At 42.3% G+C, this 14,811-nt stretch overlaps 1 protein-coding gene across 12 annotated transcripts in view; it reads right to left on the bottom strand.

The window, feature by feature from the left end:
* The window catches only part of PSD3 (pleckstrin and Sec7 domain containing 3), a 532,096-nt gene that overhangs the window by 32,740 nt on the left and 484,545 nt on the right, over positions 1-14,811 (bottom strand). For all 12 annotated transcript variants that reach the window (XM_080660410.1, XM_080660414.1, XM_080660416.1 and 9 more), the window contains 2 exons: positions 4,853-5,010; positions 101-245 (listed from right to left, as the gene is read on the bottom strand). In XM_080660410.1, the coding sequence (XP_080516536.1) occupies positions 101-245; positions 4,853-5,010 (303 nt within the window). The remainder of the gene's footprint in view (positions 1-100; positions 246-4,852; positions 5,011-14,811) is intronic.

The following is a 14,811-nucleotide window of genomic DNA, read 5'->3' as shown; positions in this document are numbered from 1 at the left end:
GACCCATTCCAGGGCAAGGTCTCACCCCTGTCCTCCAAAATGTGGAGCAATATTCAAATACAAACATTTCCAAGGTCAAAGCACTCTCAGAGTGACTTGCCTGAGACAGCTTTGTTGTAGTGGCAGGCAGAAGTGGGCGGCTAAACTTCTTCTGAGACCCAATGGCTGCTGGAAATGGTGGTGCGGAAAACACAGCTGCGACGCAGTTAATTTTGTTTATCCAGCCTTGCATTTCCTCCGGGCTCCTAGGAGAAACAGGCGTGCTTACGTCAGGACATTTCTATATCTAAGGGCATCACACCTTGCCCATTTCTCATCGCTGATTTAAAATGGCACATAAAATCATTTCTTCTTCTTGGTACCACTAAGCCCTGACAAAACTTCATTGGAGCTGAACATTTTCAACAGCAATCACCATGGTAACGAAGGGCCCTGGGACCTAAGACCATCGTAGCGTAAGGCTGTTATTACGCCGTAAGGATACAGAGGGGGAAAAGCAAAATCACCTGATAATAAATATTTGTTAACCTGCTTTCTGTTTGATACTTAGGTTAGGTAAAAAAATTCATTAAAACTAACTCATCTCTTACAATCACCTATTTGGCTTTAAAATCCAACTGAGGGATACACTGATAGAGGGGATATGAAGGGCTCTACCCATGTTGGAGGCAGTTTTGACAATTTTTTAAAAAGGTATCTACAGCCCTAGGCTGTTTGATTAGGAGTGTTGGCCAGCGGACTGAAGGGTCTCGGGTTCGATTCCGGTCAAGGGCACATACCTCGGTTGTAGGCTTGATCTCTCGCCCCAGTTGGGGTGTGTTGAAGAGGCAACCAATCAATGGGTCTCTCTCACATAGATGTTTCTCTCTCCCCCTCACTTCCACTCTCTCTAAAAATAAATGGAAATAATATTCTCGGATGAGGATTAACAACAACAAAAGTTATCTACAAGTCAGCAATTCGACTCCCAGCTACAACCCAAGAGAAATAAACACATAGAGGCACAAAAGGTTTATCTGTGAATGTTCACAGCAGCAACCCTTACAAGAGCCATTGGAAAAACAGAACAAAACAACCCAAATGTCCATCTATTAGTAAATAACTAAACAAAATGTGGTCTATATCCATATAGTAGACCACCACTCAGCAATAAAGGAATGAAGTGCTGACACATACCACATCACGGATTAACCCCAAAACTTTACGCCAAGTGAAAGAAGCCAGACATGAAAGACCGCATACTGTATGATTCCACTTATAGGAAACGTCCAGAAAAGGCCATACTAGAGAGACAGGAAGGAGATGTGTGTGTGTGTGTGTGTGTGTGTGTGTGTGTGTGTGTGTGTGTGTGTGTGTGTATTGGCGGGGGGGAGGGGGGAGGAGTGTAAAATGGGGAGTGACTGTAAACTGAGCACCGGGGATCTCTTTGGGGTGATGGAGGTGTTCCAAAATGGAACTGTGGTGATGGCTGCACAAGTCTGTAAATTTGTTAAAAATCACTGACTTGTACAAATTAATTGTGAAATTAAATGGGCTGTATAACACATATATATGATGTTAAAACAAACTACATGAGAGGATGTAGACATCATCTGAGGTTATTATCATTTGTTAACTTATATGTCACCTATTCGCAGAGTCTAGAACTGACAGCAGATAATATCTGGGAACTCATAAATGATTGTGAAGCAGGATAGATTATCCACCATGTATATAATCAATAAACAGAAGGTGGCCAAAATGTCAGCCAAGCTAAAACCATTTCCCATACCGATGACTTGGAGAGAAACCCCACTAACCTGAGACCACATGAGTATCATCTCCTCATTGCACTGTGCCCTCTAATCTGATTTTGCGGGCTCTTTATTTCAATTGACTAATTTTGGCATCAGTTCTATCTGAAGTAACTGGGATCTCCTAGTTATTATATCTGGTATTTTAGATTGAAAATAATGTTGGGGAACAGAATAACTTGAAGGGCTTTTATTACTAACTAGAGGTCCGGTGCACGAAATTCGTGCACGGGGGTGTGTCCCTATGCCCAGCCTGCACCCTCTCCAATCGGGGACCCCTCAAGGGATGTCCGGTAGGATTGGGCCTAAACAGGCAGTCGGACATCCCTCTCACAATCCAGGACTGCTGGCTCCCAACTGCTCACCTGCCTGCTTTCCTGATTGCCCCTAACTGCCCCTGCCAGCCTGATCACCCCTAACCACTCCCCTGCCAGCCTGATTGATGCCTAACTGCTCCCCTGCCAGCCTGTTTGCCCCTAACTGCCCTCCCCTGCAGGCCTGGTCTCCGCCAACTGCTCTCCCCTGCAGGCCTGGGTCCCCCCAAACTGCCCTTCCCTGCAGGCCGGTCGCCCCCACCTTCCCTCCTCTGCCAGCCTGGTCACCCCTAACTGCCCTTCCCTACAGGCTTGATCGCCCCCAACTGCCCTCCCTTGCAGGTCTGCTCCCTCCCAACTGCCTTCCCCTGCTGGCCTGATCACCCACAACTGCCCTCCCTTGCAGGCCTGGTCCCTCCCAGCTGCCCTCCCCTGCTGGCCATCTTGTGGTGGCCATCTTGTATCCACATGGGGGCAGGATCTTTGACCACATGGGGGCAGCCATCTTGTGTGTTGGAGTGATGGTCAATCTGCATATTACTCTTTTATTAGATAGGATAGAGGCCTGGTGCATGGGTGGGGGCCAGCTGGTTTGCCCTGAAGGGTGTCCCGGATCAGGGTGGGGGTTCCCTTGGGGCGTGGGGCAGCCTGTGCGAAGGGCCTGTGGTGGTTTGCAGGCTGGCCACGACCCTGGCAACCCAAGTGGAAGCCCTGGTATCTGGGATTTATTTATCTTCTATAATTGAAACTTTGTAGCCTTGAGTGGAGGCCTGGGCCCGCCAGGGTGTGCGGAAAGCTTGGCTTCCTCCATTGCTGGGGGCAACCCAAGCCTCCTGTTCTCTCCAGCTCCATGGCTGCTGCCATTTTTGTTGGGATTTATTTATCTTCTATAATTGAAACTTTGTAGCCTTGAGTGGAGGCCTGGGCCCACCAGGATGTGTGGAAAGCTTGGCTTCCTCCATTGCCGGGGAAACCCAAGCCTCCTGTTCCCTCCATGGCCGCAGCCATCTTGGTTGGGGTTAATTTGCATACTCGCTCCTGACTGGCTGGCGGGTGTGGCTTGTGGGTGTAGCAGAGTGATAGTTAAGCATATTACTCTTTTATTAGATAGGATAGCTGTAATTGTACATGTGGCTATGGTTCCCTTTGTGGTGTTAAACTGTCTTCCTCCCACACTACAAAAGTCCCATGTCACTTGGATTTCCTTGCAACTTCCCCCTCACCGGATGTCAGCAATTTTATACCCTTGCAGGTTTGACATCCACAAATCACTTGAGCACCTGTTCTTGTTCCTATTTCTTTTTTGGATCTTACATTGTTTTGATCAACAAGTATGCAGACACTCATGCTCACTATCTTTTTCTTAAAAGATATTTTTTATTTCAGAGAGGGAGGGAGGGTGGGAGGAAGGGAGGGGAGGGGAGAGAGAGAGAGACAGAGAGAGAGAGAGAGAGAGAGAGAGAGAGAGAGAGAGAGAGAGAGAGAGAGAGAAGAGAGAGGGAGAGAGAGGGAGAGAGAGAGAAACGTCAATGATGAGAATCACTGATCCGCTCTTCTTGCGCCCTACTGGGGGTTAAGCCTGCCACCTGGGCATGTGCTCTGACCCGGAATCGAACCGTGACCTCCTGGTTCATAGGTCAATGCTCAACCACTGAGCTACACCAGCTGGGCTCATGCTCACTATCTTGATGTCAAATTTGAACTCAGGTGCCAAATGTGGTCCCTCGGCAGTGCTATGCTGAGTGATTCTGCAGTCACGTTCAGGGTGACAATTAACACTGCCTGCCATGAACACATGCCATGTGAGCTCCTGTTACAATCACTCTGGAAATCCAGTTTCTCACCCCACACCCAGAATTCTCCATGTGGGATGCTCCACTTCTAACCCCAAGGCTGGCATGGATCCCTCATCAAATTGGCAATCCATCCTCCATCTTTGCCCGTAGTATGATTTCATCTTCTCCTAGTTTAATCACAGAGTTGAGCTCAGGAGGAGAGAAAAGAGAGGATGAATGGAAATCTACACTTATCATTGAACAGTTTCTATGTGCCAGACACTGTGTGAGGTACTTTGTACACTTGATCTCATCCAATTCTCACGAGAACTCTACGAGATATACATTGTCATCTACACTAGTGACAAGGTGAGGTTCCAGGAGGTTAAACTACATGGGAGGACAAAGAGCTAGGAAATGGTGATTGGCAGCCAGGCTCACTTTACTCACTGTGTGACAGTCCTTACACACTAAAACCCCGTGTTTTATTCATGAGGATACAGAAGGTCTAGAGGTGGCAAGTGGCCGACTACATGTCACAGGGCTACTTTGTAGCAAACAAAACACTTGAGCCCAGGGTTTATATTTCTTTCTTTTTTTTTTTTTAATATATTTTATTGATTTTTTTACAGAGAGGAAGGAAGAGGGATAGAGAGTTAGAAACATCGATCAGCTGCCTCTTGCACACCTCCTACTGGGGATGTGCCCGCAACCAAGTTACGTGCCCTTGACCGGAATCGAACCTGGGACCTTTCAGTCCACAGGCTGATGCTCTATCCACTGAGCCAAACCGGTTTTGGCGGGTTTATATTTCTTAGTCTAGTTTTCTTAGGGGGCTCTCTCTCTAATGTAAACAATGGCTGTGACTCCAACTCAAAAAATTTCCCCTGCAGATCCTGATTCTCTTCTCGGTATAAAGTGGTGGTGTGCAAACTAAGAAACAAGAAGAAACCACACCAACAAAACTTACTGGGCTTGAAAGAGCAGGACCCTCCAGTCGGCAGTCTTCAGTTTAAACACATTGGGCTTCTTCTCGTAGTCCGTGGCCTTGGACGCCAGAGCGTGGTGCACACTCACCGCGTTTTTCAAGTCCTCTTCAGACAGAGACTTTTCTGGCTTATATTCATCCTGCAGGCGGATACAAAAGAAACAAAGAGAAGATCATGCTCAGGTTCCACCTCTTTATAAAAAGTGGAAATACAAGGAAAAGATCTGAAACATTCATGATGGTGTGTGAAAAAGGTAAAATGAATGGTGAGTAAAGACAACTCCTTGCTACTTCATGAATGTCATAAAACATCCCGTTTGAAAAGTATGCTCAGAATGAGAAAATACACTTTACCTAAGGGGCACTTTGTAAAAGCTGATATGTCATACATAAGGTAAGTAGCTAAAGAAGGCCAAAGATAAAATATCACAGACGTTTTGGTGATTTGAAGTGAAGCTAGTTACAGTTAGGATGATGCGGTTTCAGGAATAAATGAACAAAAGCTTTTAGATACTCATCAACAGAATTACATGGATGGTGAAAACCAGGCCATTGTTTTCCTTGCTCTAAAGACACTAGGTGGGGGTGGGGGGCAGAGGTCGGTATGGGGGAGAGGAGGTCAATGGGGAAAAAAGGGGGCATCTGTAATATTGCAACAATAAAAATAGATTAAAAATAAAGTTAAAAAGGGAGAGATGTGGGAAAAAATAATAAAGACACTACGTTTTCCTGCTACTTTCTTTTGAGGCTAATATTATCAAAAGAAAAGTGAACAGTAAAATAAAATGATTTCTCCAGCTGTTCTCTGGAAGACAAGAGGAAAATCACTTTAATAATCAGGAGAAAGCTTAGCGCTATTATCATAAATTTGAAAAATGGGTAAAATGACATAAAAAGGAAGATGTCATGTATAGATGCAGTTTATCTTTGGGCATGATCTATAAATTAATAGAATTTATAAAGGTTTTTTCCCTCCAAACATAAATTTGAAAACCCAACCAGTAGAATAAAAAAAATTTAAAACAAATTTGATCCTATTATTATTATAATATCTAATAGTTTTTCTGGATGGTAGTGGTTGTAATTCTTATTCTATACTAGAGGCCAGATGCACGAAATTCGTGCAGTGGAGGTTGGGGGGTCCCTCAGCCTGGCCTGCACCCTCTTGCAATCCGGAACCCCTCAGACATCCTTCTCACAATCCGGGGCCTCTCACTTCTAACTGCCTGCCTGCTCCCTCCTAACTGCTTGCCTGCTCGCTCCTTACTGCTTGGCTCCCAGCTCCTTAGTGCTGCCGTGGAGGTGGGAGAGACTCCCACCACCGCCGCTGCACTCACCAGCCGTGAACCTGGCTTCTGGCTGAGCGGTGCTCCAGCTGTGGGAGTGCACTGACCACCAGGAGGCAGCTCCTGTGTTGAGCGTCTGCCCGCTGGTGGTCAGTGCACGTCATAGCAACCAGTCGTTCTGGCCTTTCGGTCGTTCCAGTCTTTTGGTCGTTCCGCCATAACCGTCACTGGGCTTTTATATATATATACATATATAGATAGATAGATAGATGATAGATAGATAGATAGATAGATAGTATTTTTCCTGGGCCCATTAGAATTAGAAAAGGCCTCAAAACTAATGTAAATAGAGTAAACATTACAAACTGTTACAGGAGATGTTTTCTAGTGTTTAAAAGTCCTCTTTTCCTCCTTCCCATATTTTATCAGGTATGATGCTAAACTTGCACTTCTGTAAAGAGCACACACACATGCATGTACACACAAAGACACACACACACACGTGTGCGCAGTTCACTTTCTAATTAGTAGTAAAAGCCTAAAGGAAGACATCAACTATTACCACAGAATAGTTTTATAAATTTTCTGAAAAATTACAATTAGACTTGCCCATACCTTCTTCCCTTCTCCCCATCCCCTCCACAAATCAAGCAATAATTCAAATGTACTATTACCATCATTTCAAATTGAGTAAGCAATAAACAGCAGCTGTTTATCCTTGATGACAAGCATGTCAAACTCAAAGGCTAACACAGGCCAAATAAACAAGGTTTAAGTTTATGTGGGCCAGAAAAAACACAAAAGCTTCAATTTTCATAGAAGCGTCAGTTATTTCGATAGAGACATACTGTATACAAAGGGCTGAAATAAATGAGTAATGGTTAACAAAAAATAATAGAACATTTAAAAAATTAATGTTTTTTCTTGAACATTAATTTACCAGACACTGAATAATTGCACAAATTTTAATAAGCGTAACGCAAATAAACCTATTTTTCTTGTTCTCCAAAAGTGAAATATTTCCTGTTGCGCACACCAAACAAGTCAGTACAAGACTAATGAGGTGGCAATTGGCTGCTGAAATATTCGCTGCTAGTATTAGTGGAGAGAAATGGTGCGCCTGCGTGTAAGGGAAATGAATGCAACACAATTATAGTAATCAGTCATTAGTGAACATTATAGTTCATTATTAATAATTTATGTATAACAGGATATTGTAAAAATTAAGTTACAGAATTTTTATTAAAACGTTTCTTACATACTGTTAATTGGCTGGGCCGCAAAATATTCGTTGTGAGCCGCAAGTTTGACATGCTTGCTTAATGATCATTGTCAGTGACAGTGCTAAGAGACAAAGGTAGGGATCATACAAAATACACAGTACGTTTTCTCCTCTGTTCCCCTTTGGGACCACATCCAAATAAAAAGCTTCAGCAAAGCAAGAGAAACCATCAACAAAATGAAAAGGGAGCTCACTGTATGGGAGAACGTATTTGTCAATGATATATCTGATAAGGGATTAATTTCCAAAATATATAAGAAACTCCTACTACTTAACAAAAGAAAGACAAACCAATTGAAAAATGGGCAAAGGATCTAAATACACACTTCTCCAAAGTGGATATACAGAAGGCCAAGAAACATGAAAAAATGCTCAAAGTCAGTAATCATCAGAGAGATGCAAATTAAAACAATGAAATATTACCTCACACCTGTCAGAATGGCTACCATCAACAAATTAACAAATGACAAGTGCTGGTGAGGATGTGGAGAAAAGGGAACCCTAGTACACTGCTGGTGGGAATGCAGACTGGTGCAGCCACCGTGGAAAATAGTATGGAGTTTCCTCAAAAAACTAAAAATGGAACTGCCATTTGACCCAGTGATCCCACTTCTGGGAACATATCCTAAGAATCCTGAAATACCAATCAGAAAGAATATATGCACCCCTATGTTCATAGCAGCACAATTCACCATAGCTAAGATCTGGAAACAGCCTGAGTGCCCATCAGTAGATGAGTGGATAAAAAAGCTGTGGTACATTTACAACATGGAATACTATGCAGCTATAAAAAAGAAGGATCTCTTCCCCTTTGAGACAGGATGGAGGGACCTGGAGAGTATTATGCTAAGCAAAATAAGCCAGTCAGAGAAAGACAAGTATCACATGAAATCACTCATATGTGGAATCTAGTGAACAAAATAAAATGATGAACAAAATATATCCAGAGATATAGAAGCATGGAACAGACTGAAGAATCTCAGAAAGAAGGTGGGGGTGGGTGGGTAGGTGGGAGAGATTAACCAAAGAACTTATATGTGTATATATATAATCCATGGACACAGACATTAGTTGTGGTGAAGGCCTGGGGGTGGGGTGATGCAGGGTGGAAGGGGAGGTCAATGGGGGGGGGGTGGTGGTGGAATGGGGACATCTATAATACTTCCAACAATAAAGATAAATAAAAAAATAAAAAAATAGAAAAAATACACAGTGAATTCCAATAGCAATATAAAGACTGCTTAAATTTGTAACTTCAAGATGGCAACAAGTCTATTAGGCCTCAGAGATACAGAACTGCTGTTAACAAAAGTTTTCTAGAGAGGTATGATGAATAAAGAAGAATAAAAAGAAATCTTTAAATATAATATATTTACATGTATCTGTTCTTCTATAATTACCTTTAATGCATAAAACTATAGTCTACTTATGTTTTGGGGTCTTATCTTTTCTAAATGAGATGTTTATTAGGGACTTAGCATTCCAAAGACTCACAAATCTCCTCCCAGGGGAATTGTTTTAGTGTAGGAGTACCTACTAGAGGTAGCATGACTTTGAAACCCCCTCCAGCCTTATGATGGTGCTGTAACAGAAACCTGAAGAGCTGGCCACCCACACAACTTGACCACTTGGTTCCAGATAGGAATCTGAGGGGGATAAATAACCAGGGCCAGAATTATCTTCATAGAAATGACATGCTACTTCCATTTCCATACATACTGATCTCTAACACACCTGATATTTGAGCTTGCATAGAGATCAGCCTAGAAATTTGTATGCACCATTTGTGATGTTCTGGGTCCATGATCTGGGCTTTTATCTTCATTCTTTTCTATTAGTTTCTTTTGGTTAACTTTTCTTGTCGTTTGAATTTAAGGTGATTACTTAGTTCTTTTTCATATAATTCTTTAAGAAAATTTAAGGCTACATTTTTTCCCCCTCTGGCTACAGGTTACACAAAGTTTGAGAATGAAGAGTATCTTTTTATTGTATAGATAGCTTGTAGTTTTATTTTTTGATCTTAGTCATATACCTAGAATGTGTTTCTCAAATTTTTTTTCTTTTTTTTAAAAATATATTTTATTGGTATTTTACAGAGAGGAAGGGAGAGGGATAGAGAGCTAGAAACATCGATGAGAGAGAAACATCGATCAGCTGCCTCCTGCACACCTCCCACTGGGGATGTGCCCGCAACCAAGGTACATGCCCCTGACCGGAATCGAACCCGGGACCCTTCAGTCCACAGGCCGATGCTCTATCCACTGAGCCAAACCGGTTTCAGCGTGTTTCTCAAATTTAAAGTCTCTAAATTTTTAGTTATTTATCATTATATATTTCTAATTTTATTGGCTTGTGACCAGAGAATGTGGTCTGTAAAATCTATTTTATTTCGTCAAAATTTGTTAAGGTTCATTTAAGGTTTTCTAAATACATCTTTGATTATGTTCCACAAACACACAAAGTAAGTTTATTTCTAGAGGGATGAGTGTATATTTATATTCAAGTTTATTGATTCAATTCCTCCATTACATTATTTTTTCTACCACTTCATCCTCTTGAGACAAGTATATTAATCTATTTTTTCCACTATATAGTATTTTAAGTTCCTCTTGCATTTCTAACAACTTTGCCCTACATTTTTAAAAAATATGTTTGCATTGGTTTGTTTTTAGAGAGAGAAAGGAAGGGAGAGGGAGAGAGAAACATCCATGAGAGAGAAATATCAATCAGGTGCCTCCTGCACGCCCCTACTTGTTATCAGGTCTCTAACCTAGGCATGTGCTCTGATTGGGAATCAAACCAGCGACCTCTTGGTACATTGGATGACACTCAACCAACTAAGCCACAGTGGCCAGGACTTGTCCTACATTTTAGTTGCCATGTTGTTTGTGTATTTAGGCTTATGACTGTTATCTTCCGTGTAACTATGTGATACTTACTATTTTAAAATGTTCTTTATCGGGTTTAGTGCTTAGTTACATAAGATGGAAACTTAAAAGTTCTCTCTCATCAAAATGCTCTATTTCTCTACTGCTTGTTTACATCAACAAGAAAAACCTTTTAAAATGGTTTAAATTCCCTCCTGCTAGTGGTTTCAATTCCTTCCCATTAATCCTAAATTTTTCCAGAAACAGTTTAGTATGTTTTATTCTGCAATCATATTAAAATTATCTTGTTTTATGTATTTTCGACTGGAAGAAACCTTATTTTGCACTTACGTTACACATTCCCTCTCTCTTTATTCTTTTAGATTTAATTGTGTCCACTTTCATTGCTCACCTACTTTCTATCTTTTCTCCATCCTGAGGTTATCTTTTCTCATCCCTCTGCTATTTTATCTTCTTTCAAGTATTTTTCTCAGGTGGGTGATATATATTCTAGTTCATATTTTCAAATATCTTTCATCTTCTTTGACATGTATTAGAAGATGTAAAAGAACTCTTGGTTGCATTCCTTTTCCATTCACTGGTCTATAGTTGCTATTTTACTGTCTCCTACTTTCCAGTTTTACAAAAGTCTAAAGCCAGTCTGGTCCTTATTTCCTTTTCTTATATTTGGTGTTAGGGATCTCATTGGGGTTTCTTTTCATCCTTGGAATTCAGGATTTTTTTTAAAAAATATATTTTATTGATTTTTTTACAGAGAGGAAGGGAGAGGGATAGAGAGCTAGAAACATCGATGAGAGAGCAACATCGACCAGCTGCCTCCTGCACACCTCCTACTGGGGATGTGCCCGCAACCAAGGTACATGCCCTTGACCGGAATCGAACCTGGGACCCCTCAGTCCGCAGGCCGACGCTCTATCCACTGAGCCAAACCAGTCAGGGCGGAATTCAGGATTTTTTGCTAGGCTATGCCTTAATATTCTCATCCATCCAGTCTGAAACTAAAAAATTTCCACTCTAACTCTTCCTTATATAATCACTCACTCAGGTTGCTGACTGCTGCTAGGAAAACCCATTTTTGCAGACATGTGCCAACACAGATTTATGGTCTCCTGCTATGGTTGCACCAGTGCCCTTCTTTTTCCTGTCCACAATAATCCCCGTTCCATTCTACCAAATGCTCACCATTCTTTTCAACACCCCTCACTCACCACAACTGTGGTTAAGAACATGGGTACCTGGAGTAAGAACCAGCCAGGCTCACATGACTAGTTCTGATATAATACTTAATTTTTCTGTGACCTTAGACAGGTTAAACTCATTAAGCTTTGCTTTCTTTGATTAAGTAGTGATGATATCTTCCTCAGAGATGAAGAATGAAACTAAATGACATACTGTTTCTTTTTAAATTCAATGTTTCACAATGTATATTAAGTTCTCAAATGCTAGGTGGTATAATCCTATCTAATAAAAGAGTAATATGCAAATTGATGGTCATCTCAAGACACAAGATGGCCACCCCCATGTGGTCAAAGATGGCTGCCCCCATGTGGACATAAGATGGCCACCACAAGATGGATGGCAGGGGAGGGCAGTTGTGGGCGATCAGCCCAGCAGGGAGGGCAGTTAGGGGTGACCGGGCCAGCAGAGGAGGGCAGTTGTGGGCGATCAGCCCAGCAGGGAGGGTAGTTGGGGGTGACCGGGCCAGCAGGGGAGGGCAGTTGGGGGGGGGGACCAGGCCTGCAGGGGAGGGCAGTTGGGGGGGGGACCCAGGCCTGCATGGGAGTGCAGTTGGAGGGGACCAGGCCTGCAGGGGATGTCAGTTGGGGGGGACCAGCCTTCAGGGGAGGGCAGTTGTGGGCGATCAGGCCAGCAGGGAGGGCAGTTAGGGGTGACCGGGCCAGCAGACGAGGGCAGTTGGGGGAGACCAGGCCTACAGGGGAGGACAGTTGCGGGGAGGGAAACCCAGGCCTGCAAGGGAGGGCCATTGGGGGCGACCAGGCCTGCTGGGGAGGACAGTTAGGGGCGACCAGACTGGCAGGGGAGGGTATTTAGGGCAACCAAGCCTGCAGGGGAGGGCATTTGGGGGCAACCAGACTGGCAGTTAGGGGTGACAAGGCCAGCAGGGGAGGGCAAGTAGGGGCAATCAGGCAGGCAGGGGAGTAGTTAGGTCTCGATCAGGCTGGCAGTGAAGTGGTTAGGGGGTGATCAGGCTGGCAGGCAGAAGTGGTTAGGGGCAATCAGGTAGAGGCAGGTGAGCGGTTGGGAGCCAGCAGTCCTGGATTGTGAGAGGGATGTCCGACCGTCTGTTTAGGCCCGATCCCACATCCCTCAAGGGGTCCCAGATTGGAGAGGGTGCAGGCTGGGCTGAGGGACATGCACCCCACCCCATGCACAAATTTCATGCACCGGGCCTCTAGTTTCTAATAATTTCTTAGAAGCATACAGGTTGACCTTGTATTTTGTAAGTTCAATCTTGTAAATATCAAACTTTTTACTTACATAATCTATAAACACCTGTATTTTGTGACCATCTTTATCTTTTATCCTCCTAATGTAGCAAAATCCTGATCAAGGCTAATCCTGAGATCAACCTTCTCATTGGTTATTATATTTCCTCCATATTTTTAATTTTTCTCTACCTACTGGCTTCTTCCTTATAGCCTGTAAATATACTCAAGTTCTCTCTTACCTTTGTAAGTTAATAGTTCCTCTTGAACACTGCTTTCTCCTCTAGCTGTCACCTCTCTCTTTGCCTTTATACATGATGACTTAGTAATCCACATTAGTTGTTTTTATACATTAATTTCCAGTTTACTCTTTAACCCACTGAGACCTGGAGTCCATGTCTACACTTCATTGAAACTTCTTTGGCAAAGGTCAGCAGTGACCTCCTAATTGCAAAACTCAATAGATTTTTTTTTTCAGTTCTCATCTTATAGCACCCAAGGGAGTCAATAATATTCTTGAAATTCTTCCTTGGCTTCTTGTTAAAATACCCTCCTGGACTGTCTCCTACCTCTTTGACCATGACTTTCTATCTCCTCTTTAGCCTGTCCTTCAATGTTAGTTCCGCCATTGGCCTTCATCCCTCATTTTATTAGTTCCCCTTGGGATGATCACAGCTACTGTTATTTACACTCCCACGTAGGTTACGATGTCTAACAAACTGCTATAGATGATTAAGAAACACAAGACCAAATGTAGCTATTACTACTGGATGCCTTAGACCTTCACACTTGGAGCACATTCTTTCTGCTGATATTTTCAGACTTCTCGAAAAGTACAAAAAATATAACACTTATTATAGCCCTAAGTAAAAGCTGACTGACTTGTCAAGTTGGAAGAATTGTATCACTGCTTTTGATTTCAAGGCCGTTTCCTAAAAAGGATACATGGCCAGCTTACCTTACAGTAGAAGGAAAAAATGACACGGGACAGAAAGGAAGGCAAGATCTATTTAATTAGGAGGAAACCAAAGTCAAAGAATTTTACGTTTAACAAGTGTCTGCTTTTTTAGTTGACAGTAATGTGATCTTATTTTAAAGACCAACAAAATATGTTGGAATTCTGAATTCCCTCATGAAAATGAAACTCCAAATCCATAAAAAATGAGCAAAACCCAGGGTAGATTGGAAACATTAGGGTTGGCAATTGTATAAAAAGAAAAGATTTCATTTTACAGAGTTCATTCTTACATCTTTATTTTTCACTGCTTGAAGTAGAAGACAGTGTTTAAATGATAAAACTGGGAAGGAAGAAATAGGGATAAATTATTGCAATCAAACCATTTCAAACCTAAGACTCTTGGCTGTGCAAACTAAATGTGAAACACAAAGCAAGATAAATTCAATCAAGAAATTTTCAGTAAGAAAATGCTCCATGACATCTAATTACCCTCCAATCTCTCAAACAAATGAAGGGCGAGAAAAGCACGATTCTCTCCCCTGTGTTCCCCTCCAATCGACATCTTTGTATCTGGTATGTTTCATCAGAGCATTCCACCACCCTAACAAGCACCACAAATGTGAGTTCACAATGCTATTTATTTTAAATTCATTTAAAGCATGAACTAAAAAGCTTTCCCCCTGAAAAGCTGGTTAATTAAACCTCTTGTGAAACTGAATTATAACACAACAACACAAAAAATCCATCTACAGCGGCGCAAGCAATTGGCCTCAGTCTGAAACATGTACTTTCAGGTGAATACAAAGTCCGATTTGGAAAGTGACCAAATTTCAATAGAAATTCATCAGCATCAACTAAGAACATGCTATAATTCCAATTTTCAAAGTATTGCTTACTTTGTGCCATATTAAACAGGTAAAATTGCTATACCTAACTCAAACGATTTAAAACAAAGTTGAAATGGTCTTGATTTGCGCTGAGAGAACATAGAGAGGGGAACTCAGAACACATTCTTGCTTGAAGCTAAGGCTACTTATAAAAATGCCAGCAGTTACAGTAAACTGGATCCTAAACTATTAA

Source organism: Plecotus auritus, assembly GCF_963455305.1.
Source record: "Plecotus auritus genome assembly, chromosome: 3".
NCBI classification, from domain to species: domain Eukaryota; kingdom Metazoa; phylum Chordata; class Mammalia; order Chiroptera; family Vespertilionidae; genus Plecotus; species Plecotus auritus.
This window is presented reverse-complemented; position numbering and strand designations above follow the sequence as displayed.